The 21,059-nt window shown below is 52.3% G+C and overlaps 1 protein-coding gene across 1 annotated transcript; it reads right to left on the bottom strand.

Moving 5' to 3' along the window:
- Window positions 1-5,502: 5,502 nt before the first annotated feature.
- LOC309685021 (olfactory receptor 14I1-like) lies at window positions 5,503-6,438 on the bottom strand (the record flags this gene model as incomplete). Its single annotated transcript, XM_082500841.1, has 1 exon — window positions 5,503-6,438. One exon carries the CDS (start codon window positions 6,436-6,438, stop codon window positions 5,503-5,505), a length of 936 nt encoding a protein of 311 aa, XP_082356967.1.
- Between the last annotated feature and the right edge of the window lie 14,621 nt (window positions 6,439-21,059).

The following is a 21,059-nucleotide window of genomic DNA, read 5'->3' as shown; positions in this document are numbered from 1 at the left end:
GATTGTGGGGCCACTACTGTTGTAGGAGCATGACTGGCTGGCAGCTGGCCCCAGCAGTTTGGGGACAAGAGGTTTATCACAAAACCGCTCTTCCCAGCAGAGCCAAGATAGGGGCAGAGGGAAAGGGGAGTGGCAGGCCAGGGGGAGATGGCTGGCATGGTGATGATTCTGAGGGCACTTCCACAGCAGCAGCCTGGTTGGCCCTCAGGAGACATGCCAGCCAGCATGCAGGCTGAGGTCATCCAGCGCATCAGAGACCCCACCCAAGAGGAATTCCGTCCTTGGGGAGGGGAGGGGGTGAGGCAGGTGGAAGAGGCCCACCTGGGTTCTGATCCTGGGGGCACCTCTGTTACAGCAACCTGACCAACCATAGCAGACAGAAGGGCAGGCAGGGCTCATGGCCACCTGGCTCAGGACGAGCCCTGACACTGGGGCACTGACATCTTCTCCTTATCTCCAGGTTGAACATCCCCTCTTACACCCAACACTCATCTTTCATCCTCTTAATATGCACTATGGTGGAGATCCTATCTCAGCATTTTTTTTGACCTCCTCCTAGGTTCTGACAGGCTGCAAGGAGGTCCCCCTAAGCCTTCTTTCTGCTCTTGACCTTCCTTGCAACCACTGGCTCAAGGGGAGCTTTGCCTTCCTAAAAACAATGACGTCAACAGAGATAAGTTTCTTCCTTGTAAAGTCCTTGCTGTCACCTCCGGGCAGCTGCTTCATGGCCCCTGTCAGAGCCAGCCTCGTCCCTCTACTCACCCAGCCTCCCTGCCCCACAAATGCATTATCACCATGGGAAGACCCGTGGTGCACGAAGAGGTTTCTAGGTCAATCAAAACCACAGTCAGTGGAGAAAGGGAAACAAGGGTGGGCTCTTTGTGTGCTGTATTATGTTAGTGTAAGATATCTACCCATATAGACACACAGCAAAAACGGATCCTTCCAAGAGCTGGTCTGACACCTTCCATGTATCCAGAACCTGGCCCCAGGATCCCCTCGTCCCCCTGATCCCCCCAGGCACAGACAAGCACACGCTCACGCAAATGGCTCTCTCCAGCACAGAGTCACAGAACCATTGAGGTCAGGAGCCAGTCAGCGTCCACCTTCTCTGGGCTGCCCCTTCATGCTTCATTTTAGTCAGGACCTCCTTTCTCACCCATGCCAGGCTCCTGCCAGCTTTGACAGACTTCCTGTATGATGGGGTGGACTGTTCTGGAGCTGCAAGAGTCCATCCTTGACTAGCAAAGAGCTCTCTGCCCCCCTCTTCTCCGCATGGCACTATCCCATGGGATTCTTCTGATCAGGTCCCTCAGAAGGCCAAAGCCTGCTCTCCTGAAGTCCTGCTCTTGGCCTTGTTCCCTTTTTTCAGGAGCCTCAACTCTACCTTCTCATCCCTGACTGTGACATCCCTGTGACATCTGACAGTGGGAGATGGGGATTTTTTTCCTCCACTCTGGAGCAGGCACGGAGACCCCAGTTCTCGTTAGCATTTGTCTGAGCCTCTTCTTAGCCCTTGGCACGCAGAGATGTCCCTGGGCAGTGCCCTGCTGCCAGGAGGGATCTGCAGGGCAGAGCTGAGCACACAGCGGGAGAGATGAGGTCAGCGAGCACTGGCAGGGAGGAGATGTTGGGACAGAGAAACAGCTCCCGGCAGGGACAGCTCCAGGCAGCCCAGACGTGGGCAGGGAGTCGGAGGGACCTGCTCCCACAAAGACCTTGGGAGAGGGCACTTGGGCACCCTCCCTGCCATCCCCTGCAGTGCAGACACCCACTCTGAAGGAACGCCCTGGTCTCCTCTTCCACCCAGCAGAGCCCAAAGTTACAGTTACTGCAGCGTACATATTATTCTCTTTAAATTTTAATACATGAAAAAGGAAGAGGAAAACACCCACGAGTACCCATTTTAAAGAAAAGATTGTTGTAAGAGTGTCACAGAACGACTGGCAGGAGGGGCGGGGATGGGGGGAATTTAATGTTTAAGGAATGAAAACACGTTACAGGTCTTTCTGTTTCTGAGAAGTCCCATCCCCAAGTCTTTAATCACATTCAAATTTATCAAGACGGCGATTACCAAACTGAAATATCATACTGGGTAATATGAAACCATTATGATCTCTGAGAATCAGGCACCTTTGACTAGATTTAAAAGAATTTAAGACTTCTCTAAGAACATTGCTTACATATAGTCACCATAAATGTTCTACCGTAAAACTTCAGTACTGCCCTGATATGGTTAACTCGTAGTACCAGGGAAAAAATTACAGTTAGAAATGAATGATGAAATGGTGCTCAGTAGCACCTGAATGACAATTTCTTTGGTGTAGAAAAGAAGTCACATTAAAAAGAGATTCCAAATTGTCATTTAGATAGGGAGACAACTCCTGTGCAAGATGGCTTTCAAGGGCCTGCGTAGATTATACCTCACAGATACACTCTTGATCCAAAAGGTTGCTGGTGAGCAGTTTCTGCAACCGCCGCAAAACCAGTTCTCCAATGCAGTGGAGTAAAACAAGTTGAAGACAACATTAAGTCGCCCAAACCACTTTTTCCTCAAATTGCCCTTCCGTTCTGTTTCTGTCCCTTTCAGCGCTCTCCAGCAGCTTTCAAAGACATCTGGCAAGTTTGTTCTTATAAGATATCCTCCCACATTTCCTCATCGTTTTACCTGGCTGAGCCCAGCGCGGCCTCTGCTCCCTCTCTGGCACGCAGTGCTGCCAGGCCTGACCGGTCACTATGGCCACGGGGACACGGCACGCCACCCCCGCCCCCCCACGCCTCACATGCATTGTGACAAAAGGCCTGTCGCCGCCCCAGGCCGCTGCTGTCCCTGCTGTCCTGTGACCTGTCTCAAATGGGTCTCCTGTCCCCCCAAGTCTCTGGGGTCCCTCCTGTCCCCCCTGGGGCCTTCATCACCCGGCGTCACCTCCCGGCAGCCCCTGGGCCAGTGCTGGCTCTCCCCACAGCGCAGGGCCCATCCTGCCACCCCCTATGCCTCTCACCGCCTGCTGGCCCTCCTGTCACCCCCTGGGCTGTCACCCCCTGGGCTGTCACCCCCGCTGTCCCTTCCTCTCCGCAGCCAGCCGGGGCAGATGCAGCGGGCTTTGCCCTGGGGCACCCGACTGCCCACGCTGCAGGGCCAGCCAAGGCAGGGGACATCTTGGGGACTCTGAGAGCACCTTGGGGCTCGGACAGAGAGTTCAGCCAAAGAGGCCAATGACCACCTCTGTTTATTGCCATGAACCAATGCACTTCCCAACCGCGGCACACACACAGTTGCTGCTTGAACTCTGCGGAGGAGGACGAAGGAGTCAGGAATGAACCGTTAGCATCAGGATGTGCCCCAGGAGACCATTTCTTGCTCTCTCAATCACCACAGCTGCTGCTGACACAGCCCTAGCGCATGGAATCCTGCCTTGAATGACGAGGTCTAGCTCTGCTGGTTGATATGCTGAAGCTTGCAGACGTTTCTGGGAACACTGCTGATTTCTCAGCCTTCCTTCCTAGGAAAGATGCTGCAGCCCCTTAAATCAGCTTTGGGGCCCTTTGCTGGAAGTCCTTTAGGAGGTCAAGAGCTTCCTTGCACTGGGGAGCCGAGCACTGGACACAGTACTGCAGATGTGACCTCACCAGTGCTGAGGAGAAGAGATAGGTCACATCCCTCCAGCTGAAGACAATGCTTTTCCTAACACAGCCCAGGAACCTCTTGGCCTTTGCTGCAGCAGTGCATTGATTTTGGATGCTTGTGCAATGCCTCACACAACTGTGGCCTGGGTACTCATAGACAACACATACCTCATCATTTCCATAGTGTCAGTGTCAGTGTGTGTGCCTTCTGAAACCATGCACGTGCTAACAAACAATGGGATTTGGGTGAGTGACGTGTTTGTACAGTGAATATGAACTACAAATTCATAGAATCATAGAATGATAAAATCATAGAATTGTCTAGGTTGGAAGAGACCCTTGGGATCATCGAGTCCAACCATCTACCCTACTCTACAAAGTTCTCCCCTACACCATATTCCCCAACACCATATCTAAACATCCCTTAAACACACCCAGGGATGGTGACTCAACCACCTCCCTGGGCAGTCTATTCCAATGCCCGAACTTGTGACCTTCATACCCCTGCGAAGGCAGAATTTCAAAAGTTTCAAGCAAAGTCTTAACTGTCAACAATGTTGAGTTTATTTTATTTTTAACTAAGACAAAGCTAGACTTTCTTTTTTTTAAAATACATCCCCTGTGTCCCCCCTTCCACTCTTCCTCGCCCAGCAAGACTGCAACCTGCTGCCTCCTGTTCTGCGGGTCGTGAGCCATCCATTGCAGAATGGCCTTGAACATGGCCCCTTCTTTCCCACTGAGATCCTCCTTCTGCAGGACGCGCTGGAGCTCGTTGACAGAGATCTCCAGAAACTGTCTCGATACCCTGGTCACCCTTTCCAAGTGATGGGGGATGAACGCGTGGGCTGCTTCCCGCAGGTCAGGACAGTAGTAATACTTGGTGAATCTCCAGAGGCCGACGCAGTTCTCCAAGCACAGCTGGGACTTTAAGAACTCGCAGCACAGTCTGACGATGCCCATGACGTTGAACTGGTCGGCCGCTATCAGCAAACGTTCAACGTTGTCGGCCGTGACCGGTACTGTGCCGGTGTAGGCGTACTTGGTAATGAGCCGCATCATTTCAGGTGAAGTGCCGGGGATTTTATAGACGACCTTCCCGGCATTGCTCCAGCGGGTGGAAAAAAAAGCCCTGAAAAAAGAAAAGCAGCGCTGGGGGAAAAGCATCTTTGCTGCGTGAAACCCAGACCCCGTTATCCCCTGTGCCTCCTTCCCAGGGCACCAATTTGGGCACGCGCTGTAGCCATGCTGGGAGGCCGTGGGGTTTATTAATTCATGTGTTACGAGCCGGTTGTTTTAACAAGGAGTCACCGCCTCTGTTTTAGTTGTTGCTGAATGATGCTTATACTAAGTCACGGACTTTTTCAACTTCCTGTAGAAGGTGGGGGGGCACAGACAAGACAAGCTGGCCAAAGGTATATTCCATCCCATAGATGTCATGCTCAGTATATAAATGGGAGTCAGCCTAGGGTCAGGGATCCATCATCGCTTCTCTGGACAGGCGGGGCAATTGATCATTGGGTGGTGACAGCAATTTGTGTTGCATCACTTTCTCATCATCATCATCATCATCATCATCATCATCATCTTTTCTGTTATTATTCTATTAAACAATATTTATCTCAGCCCATGTCTTTTTTTCCTTTTTCTTCCTTTTCTCCCTATTCTACCTGGGACATTACTTTTTATTTAAGAGCTGTTATTTGTCAGGCCACATGTGGCACGGTGTTCTGCAAGGGTCAGACACAGTAGGATCAAGATTCAAGACAAGTAGTATAAACCCAGAAAAATATAAATAAGCGGGATTATCACAAGATAAAACAGCAGGCTCGTGGCCTAAAATAAACTCTGGGCAACGTGCGGAGAAGGGGCGGCAGGTTATTGTCGGTGAAACAGTGTCCATTGGGCCAATTTCCATAGGGCATCCTTGAGCTCCTGGTTCCTCATGCTGTAGATGAGGGGGTTCACTGCTGGAGGCACCACCGAGTACAACACTGCCACCACCAGGTCCAGAGGTGGGGAGGAGATGGAGGGGGGCTTCAGGTGTGCAAACACGGCAGTGCTGACAAACAGGGAGACCACGGCCAGGTGAGGGAGGCATGTGGAAAAGGCTTTGTGCCGTCCCTGCTGTGAGGGGATCCTCAGCACAGCTCTCAAGATCTGCACATAGGACAGCACAATGAAAACAAAACACCCAAATACTAAACAGACACTAACTACAATAAGCCCAACTTCCCTGAGGTAGGAGTGTGAGCAGGAGAGCTTGAGAATGTGGGGGATTTCACAGAAGAACTGGTCGAGGGCATTGCCCTGGCACAGGGGCAGTGAAAATGTATTGGCCGTGTGCAGGAGAGAATTGAGAAACCCACTGCCCCAGGCAGCTGCTGCCATGCGGACACAAGCTGTGCTGCCCAGGAGGGTCCCGTAGTGCAGGGGATGGCAGATGGCAACGTAGCGGTCATAGGCCATGATGGTGAGAAGAGAAAACTCTGCTGAAATGAAAAAGTCAAAAAGAAAGAGTTGAGCGGCACATCCTAAGTAAGAGATGGCCCTGATGTCCCAGAGTGAATTGGCCATGGCTTTGGGGAGAGTGGTGGAGATGGATCCCAAGTCGAGGAGGGAGAGGTTGAGGAGGAAGAAGTACATGGGGGTGTGGAGGCGGTGGTTGCAGGCGATGGCGGTGATGATGAGGCCGTTTCCCAGGAGGGCAGCCAGGTAGATGCCCAGGAAGAGCCCGAAGGTCAAGAGCTGCAGCTCCCGTGTGTCTGCAAACTCCATGAGGAGGAAATGGGTGATGGAGCTGCTGTTGGACATTTGCTGCCTCTGGGCAGGGCAACCTGTTCAAGGAGGGAAACAGAGTAAGTCAATGGAGACTTCTGTAAGAAAAATGAAAGCCATTTCCCGTTGGCTCTGTCTCTGTTGCATACACTCCCTTTTCATTTTCCAGGAGACCTTCCTCACGTCCGTGGCTGGAGCTCTGATTGGCGTTGGCTGCCTCTGCCGTGAGGAGCAGGGCGCTGCCCAGTGGCTGCCGAGGGGTCAGCCCTGCTGAGCAGCAGGGAGTTCATAGGGAGGGTGGTGGCAGGAGCCAGTCCTGGTGTTCTGCTTTGGCTGAGGAACCCACACCTAATGCAGATGGGCTTTTCAACATCTCAGCACTTCTGCTGCCCTCCAGGGGAACAGAGTGAGTGCTGTGAGACATGAGGATTGCCTGGGGCAGAGAGCAGAGTCAAGGGAGATGGTTTTTCCCTCCATCTTGCACTGTCATGAGATGGAGGGGGATTCCCCTCTTCTATTATGCCATCAGACAGTGATGAGAGCAGAAGGATCCATCTCAGACCATGAAATGTCTCACCCTTTCTCAAGGTCTCAGCAGCCCACCTCTAGCCAAGGACACCCACAGCTCATTTCACCCACCCAACAGCATTTCCTCAGTCACAGGGTCTCTGTTTCTCTGTGGGGCTTTCCGATAACACAAAGGTGCTATGGGACAGGTTGGCATCCTGGAGGGCAGCTCACAGCTTCCGGACACCCAAAGGACATACCCAATTTATGGGATCTCAGTGATAGAAAATGGACTCCTTCCCCACCCGCACAACCTGCATTGCCCACAGCCCCACAAGTCAGAAGAAAACTTTGACACTGGTTCCCATGGACACACCGGCAGGAGTGGATGAACAAGATCAGTGTGGGACTCTGCAGCTGAAATTCCCATCCCCAGGGAGGCTGACAGCAATAAAAAGGTAACTTTAAAGGAGACATGTGGAGAAACCAGGAGAAATGCCGTGAGGGTCTGGCTGGGAGAGGCACCGGGAGAGGCAGCCGGGCACTCAGGGCAGCGTTACCCTCACCCTGCTGGGCACGCCACCGCCCAGACACTGATCATGCAGGGCAGGTGCCCTCAGCCCCACCGCTGGGCAGCAGCAATGGGGCACATGGCAGGAGGGATGCCCTTCGCCTCTCCTGCTGCTCTGCCGAGCACAGAGCTGACTCCCACCCCAGAGCCCATGGCCGTGAGGGCTGAGGGCTGTGCTGGGTGGCTCAGGGAAAGCATCTGCACTGCAGGGGTGGCTGGAGGTGCCCCTATCTCCCCTGCAGCAGGGCTTCCAGGAGCAGCTCCCTCCTTCCCTGCCCATCTCCACTGCCTGGAGCTCTCCCTGCCAGCAGCCTTTTCCCTGCCCCCACGTCTCTTCCCTGCCAGTGCTCGCAGACCCCATGGCAGCCCCCGTGTGCCCAGCTCTGCCCTGCAGCCTCTGTGTGGTCTGCAGGTGCCACAGACCCTGGTGAGACTGGCAAGGGGATGCTGGTGCTGTCTGTAGCCCCCAGAGCTGGAAACCAAAGACACAGACTCAGGAAAGCTCCTTATCTCTACATGAACCCTCCTTTGATCTTTCATTTGAAAGTCCTCTTGGACATGTGCCACTGCCCACCCAGCACCACAAGAGAAGAAACAGCAAAAGAAATTTAACTTCATATTAAGGGAACTCCATCTTGAAAAGTCCCTCCAGGAATGACCAGAGGTCATCTGGAGGTGTAAAGAGCCCTGACCCACACAGCACCCTCTTCAAAGCAGAAGGACATTGCCCAGCCAGGGGTCACTCCTTCCACCCACAGCTTCTCCCCACAGAAGCTACGTGGGAGCTCTCTGGGCAGGCGGAGAGCTGACCCTGGCAGGCGGCAGAGTCCCTGCCCCGGCACACAGCCCCCGGGGTGCAGGGACCCTGCTGGCAAGGACAGCCCTGCACACCCCTGCCTGCACACCCACCTTCACAGCCCTTTGACCATTCCTGGGAGAAGGCAGCCGTCATGCTCGTGCCTCTGATGGTGAAGCAGGGAAGCCCCAATCTAGAGAATGTCCTCTTCTTCCACAGCAGAGAAGTTGTGAGCGTCCTCCTGAAAGATCCCACGGGCTGTGGGAGGTGCCAGCTGTTGGAGATCTCTCCAGCTACTGCAGCTGCTCTGCTTTGGGAAGACTTCTCCCCCACTCACCCTCAGCATCCTCCCTCTCCAGACTGCCTTCAACCTCTCTCTGCCTCCCTGCTCTGCCCTTGCTGCCTGCAGGCAGTGCCCTCAGCCCTGCTGCGCTGTGCAGAGGAGCTGCTCCTGGGCAGAGCTGTCTCTCTGCAGCGCTGCCCGCTTGCCAGGAGCTCCCTCCGTCCCAGCAGCCCGGCCCAGCTCAGCAGCAGAGGACCACTGGGCCTTTCTCTGCCTCCTCCCCGCACTGCCCCAATCCCTCGAGGTGTCCCTGCGCCTCCAGGGCTGACAGCTCCTCCAAGGCAGCGGGGTCTCTCCTGGGGAGCAGAGTTTGAAGCACAAAGAAGTCATCACCGACTGTCCCTCTCTGAACCCTGGATGGACTGATTCCTGTGGTGGGAAGGAATCTCTGCTCTGCCAGGGTGTGTGGACCTACAGGAGGCATCAATGTTCAGAGTTCCTCAGCAGTATTCTTGAGGCCGGAGGGACATTCAGCTTCTCCAGTGCACCCCACAGACCCACCAGAGGGGGGATTCCTCTTGCCTCAGCTCAGCTGCCCTAAATTGCTGTGAGCTCCTCCTCTGAGGTGCCCTGTGAGCAATGGAGACAGAGGCCAGGAGGGAGCTTTTCCAATGCAAACACTGGGTGACGTCTGAGGTGCCAGAGGTGGTTCAGGACACGTGCAGGGAACTGCAAGCTCTAATGGAGCAATTGTGAGAGACAGGGCAGCATCTGGGGGCATTGTCTTGGATGCTGGTGGGGAATCCCTTTGGCCAACAGAAAACATAGAAGACCACAGAATCACAGAATCACAGAATGGTAGTTGTTGGAAGGAACCCTCGTAGATCGTCTAGTGCAACCCCCGTGCAACCCCCGTGCCAAAGTAGGGTCACCTAAAGCAGGTTGGACAGGAATGAAGCCGGGCAGCTTTTGAATATCTCCACAGAAGGAGACTACACGGCCTCTCTGGACAGCCTGTTCCAGTGCTTTGGTGCCCTCAAAGTAAAGACATTTTTCCTTGTGTTCAGATGGAATTTCCTGTGTTCCAGTTTGTGCCCGTTTCCCCTTGTCCTGTCAGTGGGCAGCACAGAAAGGAGTCTGCCCCCATCTTCTTGAAACCCTCCCTTTAGAAACTGATAAGCATTGAGGAGATCCCCTCTCAGCCTTCTCTTCTCCAGGCTAAACGTACCCACCTCTCTCAGCTGATTCTCATAAGAGAGGTGCTCCAGTCCCGTGAACATCTTTGTAGCCCTCTACTGGACTCTCTCCAGTAGTTCCCTGTGTTTCTTGCACTGGTGTACCTAGAACTGGCCACACTACTCCAGATTCGGCCTCAGCAGGGCAGAGCAGAGGGGAAGGATGACCTCCCTCCACCTGCTGCCCACGCTCTTTGGTAATGCACCCCAGGAGACCATAGGCCTTCTTGGCCAACAGGGCACATTGCTGGCTTATGGTCAACTTATTGTCCACCAGGACTCCCAGGTCCCTCTCAGCAAACTGCTTTGCAGCAGGTGAACCCCCAACCTTTACTGGTGCATGGGGTTTTTCCTCCCAGGGTGCAGGACTCTACATTTGCCCTTGTTGAATTTCATTTTGTTCCTCTCCACCCAGCTCTCCAGCCTTTCCAGGTCTCGCTGACCGGCCTGCTGTTTCCTGGGTCCTCCTTCCTGCCCTTTTTGAAGACTGTCATGACTTTGGCTCTCCACCAGTCCTCAGGCACCTCTCCTGTCCCTCGTGACCATTCAAAGATGATGGAGAGCACCTTTGCAATAACATCTGCCAGGTCCCTCAACACCCCTGGGTTCATCCCATCAGGGCGGTGGGTGTCAAGTTTGCCTAAATGATCTCTAACTTGATCCTCCTCAACCAAGGGAATGTCCTCCTTTTTCCAGACTCTTTCTCTTCACTCCAGCGTCTGGGATTGCTGAGGGCCAGCCTTAGCAGTAAAGCCTGAAGCAAAGAAGGCATTCAGTAACTGCACCTTCTCTGCGTCCTCCGTCACCAGGGCACCCACCTCATTCAGTACCAGGCCCACATTTTCCCCGGTCTGCCTTTTACTACTGATATACTTGGAGAAGCCCTTCTTATTGTCCTTGACATCCCTTGCCAGGTTTATTTCCACGTGCGCTTCAGCCTTCCTCGTTGCATCCCTACATACTCTCGCAATGTTTATATACTCCTCCCAAGTCGCCACTCACTTTTTCAACATTCTCTAAACTTCCCTCTCGCACCTGAGTTTTCCAGAAGGTCCTTGCTTGTCCATGCAGATTTCCTGCCTCCTCTGCCTGATTTATTACTCATAGGCATGCACTGATGTTGAGGTTGGAGGAAGTGGAGCTTTTCTATTAATCAGCTCTCCTGCACCCCCCTTCCTGCCAAAGCCTTTGCCCATGGGATTCCTCCAAGTATGTCTTTGAAGAAGCCAAAGTCAGCTCTCCTGAAATCCAGGCTTGGAATTCTACTTTTTGCCCTGCTTCTTCCACACAGGATCCAGAACTCCACCATCTCATGGTCACTGCAGCCAAGGCTACCCCCAGCCTTCACATCCCCAACTAGTCCTCCTTTATTTGTCAGTAAAATGCCCAGCAGCGCACCTCTCCTCGTTGGTTTCCCCACCAACTGTGTCAGAATGTTCTCATCAATGCTCTGCAGAAACCTCCGGGACTGTGTGTGCCTGGCTGTGTTGTTTCTCCAGCAAATATCGGGGTGGCTGAGGTCCCCCGTGAGAACCAGGGCCTGTGACCATGAGGCTATTTCCAGCTGTCTGTAGAAGGCCTCATCAACTTCCTCTTCCTGATCTGGTGGTCTGTAGTAAACACCCACAGCAGTGTCTCCCACATTTCCCTGTCCCTTAATTCTTAACGATAAGCTCTCAACATGTTCTTCATCCAGCTGCAGGCAGAGCTCAAGACATTCCAGTTGCTCTGTCCCGTAGAAAGAAACTCCACCACCTCACCCCGCTGGCCTGTCTTTCCGAAACAGTACATAACCGTCCGTGACAGCATTCCAGTCCTGCGAGCTATCCCACCATGTCTCTATAATTGCAATGAGACCATGGCCCTGTGGCCATCATCCCCTCCGGAAGGGTTTTGTGGAAAGGAAGGCTGGGACACTGTGTCAGGGTTTTCACTGAAGGAAGTATTGACCCAGAAGCCTCATCATTTTACTGCTGTCCTTCAGTCCTTGTGCCCAACACATGTTGTTCAGACACATGTCCTTCAACACATGTCCTCCCAGAAATGGAGGAAAGTATGCCAAAGAAAAAATTATCAGGGGATTTGTTGGGAAACAGCACAGGATGGGCTCAAAGATGTCTCCCTTATCTTGTCAATGTCTTCTCTTTCAGCAGTGTGCTGTGCCCAGAGTAGCTGTTCAATAGCAGCTCCAATACCCAGTTCCTCCTCCTGGCATGTGCAGACACTCGGGAGCTGCAGCTCTTGACCTTCTGGCTCTTCCTGGGCATCTTCCTGGCTGCCCTCCTGGGAAATGGCCTCATGATCACCGCCATCGCCTGCGACCACCTCCTCCACGCCCCCATGTACTTCTTCCTCCTCAACCTCTCTGTTCTTGACCTGGGCTCCATCTCCACTCTCCCCAAAGCCATGGCCAATTCTCTCTGGGACACAAGGGCCATCTCTTACTCAGGATGTGCTCTTCAGGTGTTTGGTTGTTTGGTTTTTTTTTTTTTTATTTTTCTGTGTTCCAGCAGAGTTTTCTCTTCTCACTTTCATGGCTTACAAACACTACATTGCCATCTGCCATCCCCTGCACTACGGGACCCTCCTGGGCAGCAGAGCTTGTGTCCACATGGCAGCAGCTGCCTGGGGCAGTGTTTTACCCTATGCTGTGCTGCACACGGCCAATACATTTTCACTGCCCCTCTGCCAGGGCAATGCCCTGCACCAGTTCTTCTGTGCAATCCCCCACATCCTCAAGCTCCTGTGCTCAGAAACCTACCACAGAGAAGATGCAGTACTTGTGATTAGTATTGTTTTTGGATTTGGTGTTTCATTTTTTTTATTGTGCTGTCCTATGTGCAGGTCTTCAGGGCTGTGCTGAGGATCCCCTCGGAGCAGGGGCAGCACAAAGTCTTTCCCATGTTCCTCCCTCACCTCCTCATGGCCTCTGTTTGTCAGCACATCACCGTTTACCCACCTGAAGCCCCTGTCTATCTCACCTCCCTATCCCTTGACCTCGTGGTGTCAGTGCTGTACTCGGTGGTGCCTCCAGCAGTGAACCCCTCATCTACAGCATGAGGAACCAGGACCTTAAGGATGCTCTGAGAAAAATGATGGTTGGATGTTTTTCAGAAGCAATAGAGTGCCTGTGTTCTTCTGCACAGCATTCAGAGTGTAACTCATAGCAGGTCCAGAATGTCTTCTCAGGTTTTTGCTGTGTGTGTGTTTCTTTGTTTTTCTTGTTATAATGTTGTGCTCAGCAAAATTTCATTATTCTTCCCACTTCTAATTCATTGTGTACCTGTAGAATTTGACCCACAGACTGTGTAAATCAGGTGCAGTGCTCTCTGTGTATTCAAACAAAAGAAAGGACCCTGCAGCGACTTGTTTGTCTTAGATCCTTCCTCTGAGACCTCTGTAAAGACACAGGGCAGTGCCTGTGTGCAGAGGTGGAGGGGAACGAGTCCCAGCACAGCAGCACTGCCAGGGCGCACCAGCCTCGGTCTTGCCAGACCTGCTCTCTTGCCACTCCCACGCTCTCCTTTGGAGCCCTTGTGTAGGTGTAAGCCTCAGGGGTCACAGTCCTGCTGTGTGGTAGTCCTGTGACTGCAGGCAGGGACAGGCCATGAGCACTTCTGTGACACAGCTGACCTCTATAACGGCATCTCCATTATGACAGGGGATGTCCTCAACACAGTGCTTGAAAGCTTCGGTCTTCTTCCAAAGTTGCTCTCAAGAACATGCCCAAGGAATAGACTCTAAAGAGCCTTGTTGCTTTGTTTGTTCTCTTTGGGCTCAGTGCGATGAGATTGTGGTCCCAGGATGGCCTTCTAGGGACTTAGGGCTGGTTCAGGTGTTGCTTGTTGGTGGCCAGGGCCCATGCAGACAGTGAATGGTCTCCAACGAACCTGCCTGGGGCTCTGCAGCAGTTCATAGGGCTGATGGCAGAGCAGCGTTTTTCTGGAGGGACTTGGGAGCTGCCAGAAGAGCACAAGGGATCTGCAGGGACAGCGTGTGCCAGGGAGTCAGCAGTGAATGGTGCCGACTGAGCACGAGCCTGTCCATTGTGGTGTCACCCACAGACAACACACCAAGTCTGTATATAAGCCTGCAAATGAGAGCTCTGCAGCCGCGAGGGAGACAGCTGGCACAGGGAAAGGAGTCTGGCAAGTGATTCATTTTACCCTCAGTGAACTTTCACAGACTGGATCCAGCGCAGCACCCAAACACATCTCACAGCACTGGAGTAAGGCAGGGTACCTCTGAGCACCTTCCATGGCCACATAAGAGCTTGTGTGGGAGGTGCTCAGTGGCAGTGACCACCATCAGCTGGGTCTGCCTCCCAGCCTGACCAGCACAGCACAGCAGAATCACCCCATTGGTCCTGGGCACCATAGCCCACTTGCTCTGCAGAGCAGCATCACCAGCTCGAGGGCTGTGGGGACCATGGGGACAGGGCGCAGCAATGACTGGCTGAGCCAGCACAGACATGCTGACCTTGGGAAAAGGCTCTGTGGGCAGGTGGGATGTCCTGGGAGAAGAGCAGGGAACGGTGTGTGTGCAGGGGAGACATGGAAAGAGAAACACTTCGCTGTGCCAGCTTGGGCCAGGTTGAGCAAGGTTGCCCTGCGGCTGGGACAGCAGAAGCTTCCAGAGGAGCGCCGGGGCCAGGACTCTGTGCTTTCCTGGGGAGCGCTGCTGGTAACGGGGGCTGCACGCTTCCTGGGATGGGATCTCCAGGACATGACAGCAGAAGAGACACTGCTACTTACCTCCGTTTCCTCCTTGCTGCAGGGCCCAACTAGACCGGGCTGCTCTGCTCGGCTGGGGAGAAGGTAGAGGAGTGGGGAGAGCTGGGAAGGACTGGGACGGCTGGGCTCGGAAACGCTGGGGAGGAAGAAACACCAATGTACAGCTAAAGTGTGTGAGCGTGCAGGGTAGGGGCACACAGCAGTGTCCTCACGCAGCCCGGGCTCCTGGGAGAGACACACAGGAGCAGCAGAGCAGGGTGATGTCTCTGCCTTTGTTCATGGTGTTATAAGTTGATCCCACAAATTGATGCGAGACAGAGTCAATTAAAATTTGGAATATTTATTTAGCAAGCGGCAACAAGCAAAACAGCGCTGGGCGGCCCGGGAGACTCACTCCGCCGACGGCACGCGCCTGGTTCCCGAAAATCTTTTGGTTTTATACTCTTCTTTTTCCGGTATAGGCGTACTCCGCATTTGCACGCCTTGACTTGTTGCTAGGGGGTCGTTTTCTGCTTTCCTTTTCCTCCGGTGGTCGCAGGGATGAAAGATTCATGACTTCCTTACATTACGCACTCTTCGTCTTCATGAGCCCCCCTCCCCTCCTTCAAGTCTTTTCACATCCTACTTTGTTTGCATAACCTGACCTTTGCAGTTTTTAACCTTGCCCGCTCACAGGATGCTGTGCTGGCTATCTTGCAACATCCGGTTCAGCAATTGCTTTTTTGTAAAACAATGTGACAATGTAAATTTCTAGGTTTGGTGAACAAACAACGCTGGGCTTATCACAATGCGACACCCCAGGGAAGCTGCCCTGGGGCAATCGTCACAGGGCACCCACTAACAAGCACTGTTTCCAGCACTGCCCTCTCGCCCAGCTCAGAGAGGTTCTTCTTCCCTCCACAGAGGGACATTGAAAGACGAGGTGTGAAGACCGTGTTTGCGTTGTACAGAGGAGACAGAAGTATACACATTGCGTGCGGGTGGTAAGATGAACCCAAGTGAGCACAAACGCCATCACCTGTTCTTAGGGGTGCCATGAAGGACTGTGGGACAGACGGTGTCCTGAGGTCACTCCACCTGGAGAGTATGGTCCCCTGGGAAACCCTCTTAATGAAGCACTGGAATGTGCTTCCTTGAACTGACATCCCCCTGTTCATTCTTCACGATTTGGGGCATCTCAGATGAGTGAAGAGCAGGGGGACACACCACAGGGCTGAGGTGCCAGCCAGCCTCTGGGACTGGCAACAGGAGGCCAGGGAGACACTACGACTGCTGCAGTGCTCTGCCTCTGCCTGTGGAAGGGAAGGACTCGTGTCTCCAAACACCCCTGTGTGTACAAGGAGTGCATGAGGCCAAATGAGGTGGGGACACCTCACAGCCCTGACATTTGTGTCTGACTCCAGGAACAACCCCCACCATCACAGTGAGGTTCATCTCACCTGCCTTGGACAGGCTCATTACCAATTCCTCTGTGTGCTATGTTATCCCTCCTTGGCTTTCTGGCCAAGAAAGGGGAGGGGGACAATCAAACCTCCTTAATGCAGTTTCCCCTCCTGCAAATGGGGAACATCACCAACACTTTGACAAATCTCTTCATCCTCTTTCATGAGTTCCCTGTATCTTCTTGCATTAAAAGGCTACCAAGCTCTTCCTTGTTGTGCATGATGGGAGGAGGAAGGCCAATGGACGTCAGCTGAAAAACATGAAGAAAATCTTTCTCCCCATCAAGATAGTCAAGCACTGGAGGAGATCTCTCAGAGAGCTTATGTCATCTCTTATTTCATATTTCTTATTACATATTTCATGGAATCATAGAATGGTTTAGGTTGGAGGGGAATTTAAAAACCATCTACTTCCAACCCTACTGCCATAGGCAGGGACACCTCCCACTAGACCAGCTAGCTCAAAGCCCCATCCAGCCTTCCAAGGACGGGGCATCCACCACTTCCCTGGGCAACATGTTCCAGTGTCTCACTACCCTTGGAGTAATGAATTTGTTCTTAATATCTAATCTCAGTCTCCCCTCTTTCAGTTTCAAACCGTTATCCCTCATCCTATCGCTACACTCCCTGAAAACAGTGCCTCCCCAGATCTCCTGTAGGCCCCCTTTAGGTACTGGAAGGCTAAAATAAAGTCTCCCCAGAGCCTTTTCTATACAGGCTGAACAACCCCAACTCCCTCAGCCTGTCTTCAGAGGAGAGGTGCTCCAGCCCTCTAATCATCTTTGTGAGCCTCCTCTGTACTCACTCCAACAGGTCCATGTCCTTTTTCTGTTGGAGGCTCCAGAGCTGGATGCAGTACTCCAGGTGGAGTCTCACAAGAGCAGAGGGGAAGAATCACCTCCCTCAACCTGCTGGCCATGCTGCTTTTAATGAAGCTCAGGATGTGCTTGGCTTTCTGGGCTGCAGGCACACATTTCTGGCTCATGTTGAGCTTCTCATCCACCAACACCTCCAAGTCCTTCTCCTCAGGGCTTCTCTCTATCCATTCTGCACCCAGCCTGTATTTGTGCTTTGGTTGATTTCCTCTTGCAACTCTAAACTTCAAACATTTTTGGTGTTGTTATTCTCTTTGCTTGGTTTTGTCTTGTTTTAATAAGTGATTTCTCAGCGATTTTTTGTGCTGCCTTTGTTTGCAAAGGCAAGTGATCATAAAATTGGGGTGGGATGCAGTGGCAGGGACACGGGAGCGCGGTGCCAGTGTAGGTGCCTGGGACCCTCTGCCCAGGCTCCAGCTTCAGCTTCCCAGGGGCTCTGGTCTCCAGCAGCTCCTCTGGGACAGCGGCCAGGCCCAGGCAGGTGCTTCGGAGACACAGGGTCCTCTGGAGGAACCACTGGGTACTGATGGTCAGACAGCGGAGCGCTGCCTGGAAGCCTGAGACGTTTTGACATGTGTATGAGCACGACCTCATCAGCTAAAACAAGAGAATACTTTTAATAAACATTTGGTGTTCTCCCATGAGATGTAGATGAGGAGTTTTCAGGATGTCCATTGACAGCAAGACGAGAGCTACTGACCTTTCCCTCTCTTTGCATTGTCAGGACTCTCTCTCTCAGCCTCTGAATTTAATCTCCCTCACCTTTCACGTATTTCCACCTATCCTAAAGGAAGTGACCATGTCTGAAGGCACCTTTCCAGCAGTGCACGTGCACAGAAGCACTTGTGATTGCTCTCTACATTCCCCTTCCCCTTCCTCTTTCATCATTAGGAACACCTCTCAACAATCCCACTGCTGCTTGGAGCTTCAGGCAGTTAAAATTTGTCTTTCAGTAGTCTGTTGAATTCTGGGTTTAGGACATCTCTTCATTTGTTCTTATTATTTCCGTAAGAACAGGTTCAACAAGGCTTTAGGTTCAACAAGGTTTCAGGTTCAATAAGACCAAGTGCCAGGTCCTGCCCTTGGGTCACAACAACCCCACAGACACTACAGGCTTGGGGCAGAGGGGCTGGAAAGATGCCCAGCAGAAAAGGACCTGGGGATGTTGGTGGACAGCCACCTGAATATGAGCTGGCAGTGTGCCCAGGTGGCGAAGAAGGCCAACAGCATCCTGGCCTGTATCAGGAATAGTGTGGCCAGCAGGACTAGGGAACTGACCATACCCCTGTACTTGGCACTGGTGAGGCCCCACCTCGAGTACTGTGTTCAGTTTTGGGCCCCTCACTACAAGAAGGACATTGAGGTGTTGGAGCGTGTCCAGAGAAAGACAACGAAGCTGGTGAGGGGTCTGGAGGACAAATCTTATGAGGAGCGGCTGAGGGACCTGGGGTTGTTTAGCCTGGAGAAGAGGAGGCTGAGGGGAGACCTTATTCCTCTCTATAGTTCCCTGAAAGGAGCTTGTAGAGAGGTGGGGGCTGACCTCTTCTCCCTGGTGACAAGTGATAGGACAAGAGGAAATGGGTTCAAGTTATGTCAGGCAAGGTTTAGATTGGATATTAGGAATTTTTGTTTCACTGAAAGGGTTATCAAGCATTGGAATAGGCTGCCCAGGGAGGTGGTGGATTTGCCATGCCTGGAGGTGTTTAAAAAAAGGGTAGATGTGGTACTTGGGGATATGGTTTAGAAGTGGTTCTGCCAGGGTAGGTTAATGGTTGGATTTCATGATCCTAAACGTGCCTTCCAACCTCAACAATTCTATGATTTTATGATTCTATTCTATGAAATCCATGCTGATGTTTCTTGGACATGTTCTTCTGTTATCGGTGCCCAGAAATGCCACCAAGGAGGGCTCTGACTGATGGCACAACACTCCTCACCAAAGTGAGCTTGTACAGCCTGTGGCTCCCTGGGTTGCACATTTGGACTCTTTCAAAGACAGGTGCTACACTTGCTTGTCCTCTCTCACCAGAGACCTCTGCAATCCCATGACCTTTCAAAAGGGATATTCCAAAGAAATATTGATCTTCCCCTGTAACCTCATTACCACTCTTCTCCCTGGTACACGCTGTGTGTACTTTCTCTAATCTTTCAGATGCTTACCCTTCTCCTGAGACAATGCTCATTTCTAAAGTCATCTTTGCAGATGCAGACTCTCTGGGCAAAGGCCCTTTCCATTCTTCGCCCGTTTTCTCCTCCCCTTACTCTTTCTTCACTCAGATACCTCTCACCTGTGCTGCTGCTTTGACTTTCAAGGAGTTCAAAGCTTGCCTGTCTTTCAACAATCTAATTGTCTCCTCAGCCAACTCCTTAATTGTGTTTATATCTGTCTTGTCTATCTACCTTCCTAAACTCTTTCTCATAAGAACTCCCTTGTAGAAAGGCAGCCTCATTAGAGGTAGCTTGTCATGAGCGTGTGATTGCGGACTGTGTGTTATTGTTTAGGAAATCTGATTATGCTTTACTTTTCTTGTCTTACAAACAGGAAAAGTTCTCCTGCGCCTGGGTGCAGCCAGGGCTCTGAGGAGCGCAGGTGGGAGATGGGGCAATGGAGCTGTGACATCCAGCTGCAGACTTCAGTGGAGAAGTCTGATGCAAGGACCAGGGGTGTCAGTCCCAGGTGGCCAATGTCAGAAATGGGGAGGGCGGGGAGGTGAGGAGCAAAGCTGTCCTACAGTGTCAGACCTCCAGGGACTGCTTCTCCTCCCTGTCCAGACCCCCTGAAGGGACACCCTGTATCCAGAACAATCAGAGAATGATTCTATCCTAATCATAAGTGATAATCAGGAGTAATACATTATACCCTTTAAAATAAAAAAGACATTTTTCTTAGGTGCACTTTGAAATCTCCTCCTTAACTACACTCTGAAACCTCTCTAATTGGCTGTACAAGTCTTGAAGATTTGAAGAAAATTACAAGAACGATGAACACCTTGTTAGGGCTTTCTGTCTTTTAATGAGCCCCACGGTGTATTTGGTGCTGAGTCCATGAGCCTCAGGCACTGAGAGAAGATTGAACAAAGTGCTCCAGAAGTCCAAGTCAGAAGCAAAGTACCTTGAAGCCTTGATTGGCCCCACTGAGGGTCCTTACTGCCAAAGCCTCCCCAGGGACTCGTTAGAGGAGATAACTGGAGGCTGTGGCTGCAGGTAGGCAAAGGCACTGTGCAGGTGGCTGTAACGCTGAGGAACCCCTTGGCTTGGTTGATGCAGCAGAAAGGCCAAACCCTGACCCCCAGGCCCTGGGAAGGCAGGTCCTGCCCCTCACTGGTGACTCAGGGCTCTTCCTGGGGGCAGTGGGGTGTGAGGGTGAGCGAGGCTGAGTGTAGGAAAATTCTGTGACAACTCCTGCCCTCCCAAAAAGGGGCAAGGACAGAACAAAATCCAGAGTCCCAAAAGAATCATAGAATCATTGAGAATTGCAAAAGACCTTTAAGATCATAGAGTCCAACTGTAAACCTAACACTGCCAAGTCCACCACTAAACCATGTCCCTGTGTGCCACATCTGCACATCCATTAAATACCTCCAGGGATGGTGACTCAACCACTTCCCTGGGCCGCCTGTTCCAGTGCTCGAAAGCCCTTTAGCTGAAGAAATTTTTCCTAATACGCAATGTAAATCTCCCCTGGAGAAACTTGAGGCTATTTCCTCAAGTCCTCTCTCATTACTTGGGAGAAGAGACCAACCCCCACCTTGCTACAACGTCCTTTCAGGGAACCGTAGAGAGCGAGAAAGTCTCCCCTCAGCCTCCTCTTCTCCAGTCTGAACAACCCCAGTTCCCTCAGCCGCTCCCCACAAGACTTGTCCTCCAGACCCCTCACCAGCTTCGTTGCCCTTCTGTGGACACGCTTCAAGACCTCAATGTCTTCCTTGTAGTGAGGGGCCCAAAACTGAACACAGTACTCGAGGTGGGGCCTCACCAATGCAGAGTACAGGGGGACGATCACTTTCCTAGTCCTGCTCACCACACTCTTACTGGTACAAGCCCGGATGCTGTGGGCCTTCATGGCCTCCTGGGCACACTGCCAGCTCATATTCAGCCACCAACACCCCCAGGTCCTTTTCTGCTGGGCATCTTTCCAGCCACTCTGCCCCAAGCATATAGTGCTGAGTAAAGTTATTGTGACCCAAGGGCAGGACCCAGCTCTTGGCCTTGTTG

Source organism: Vanellus vanellus, assembly GCF_965231255.1.
Source record: "Vanellus vanellus genome assembly, contig: HAP1_SCAFFOLD_125, whole genome shotgun sequence".
Taxonomy (NCBI): domain Eukaryota; kingdom Metazoa; phylum Chordata; class Aves; order Charadriiformes; family Charadriidae; genus Vanellus; species Vanellus vanellus.
This window is presented reverse-complemented; position numbering and strand designations above follow the sequence as displayed.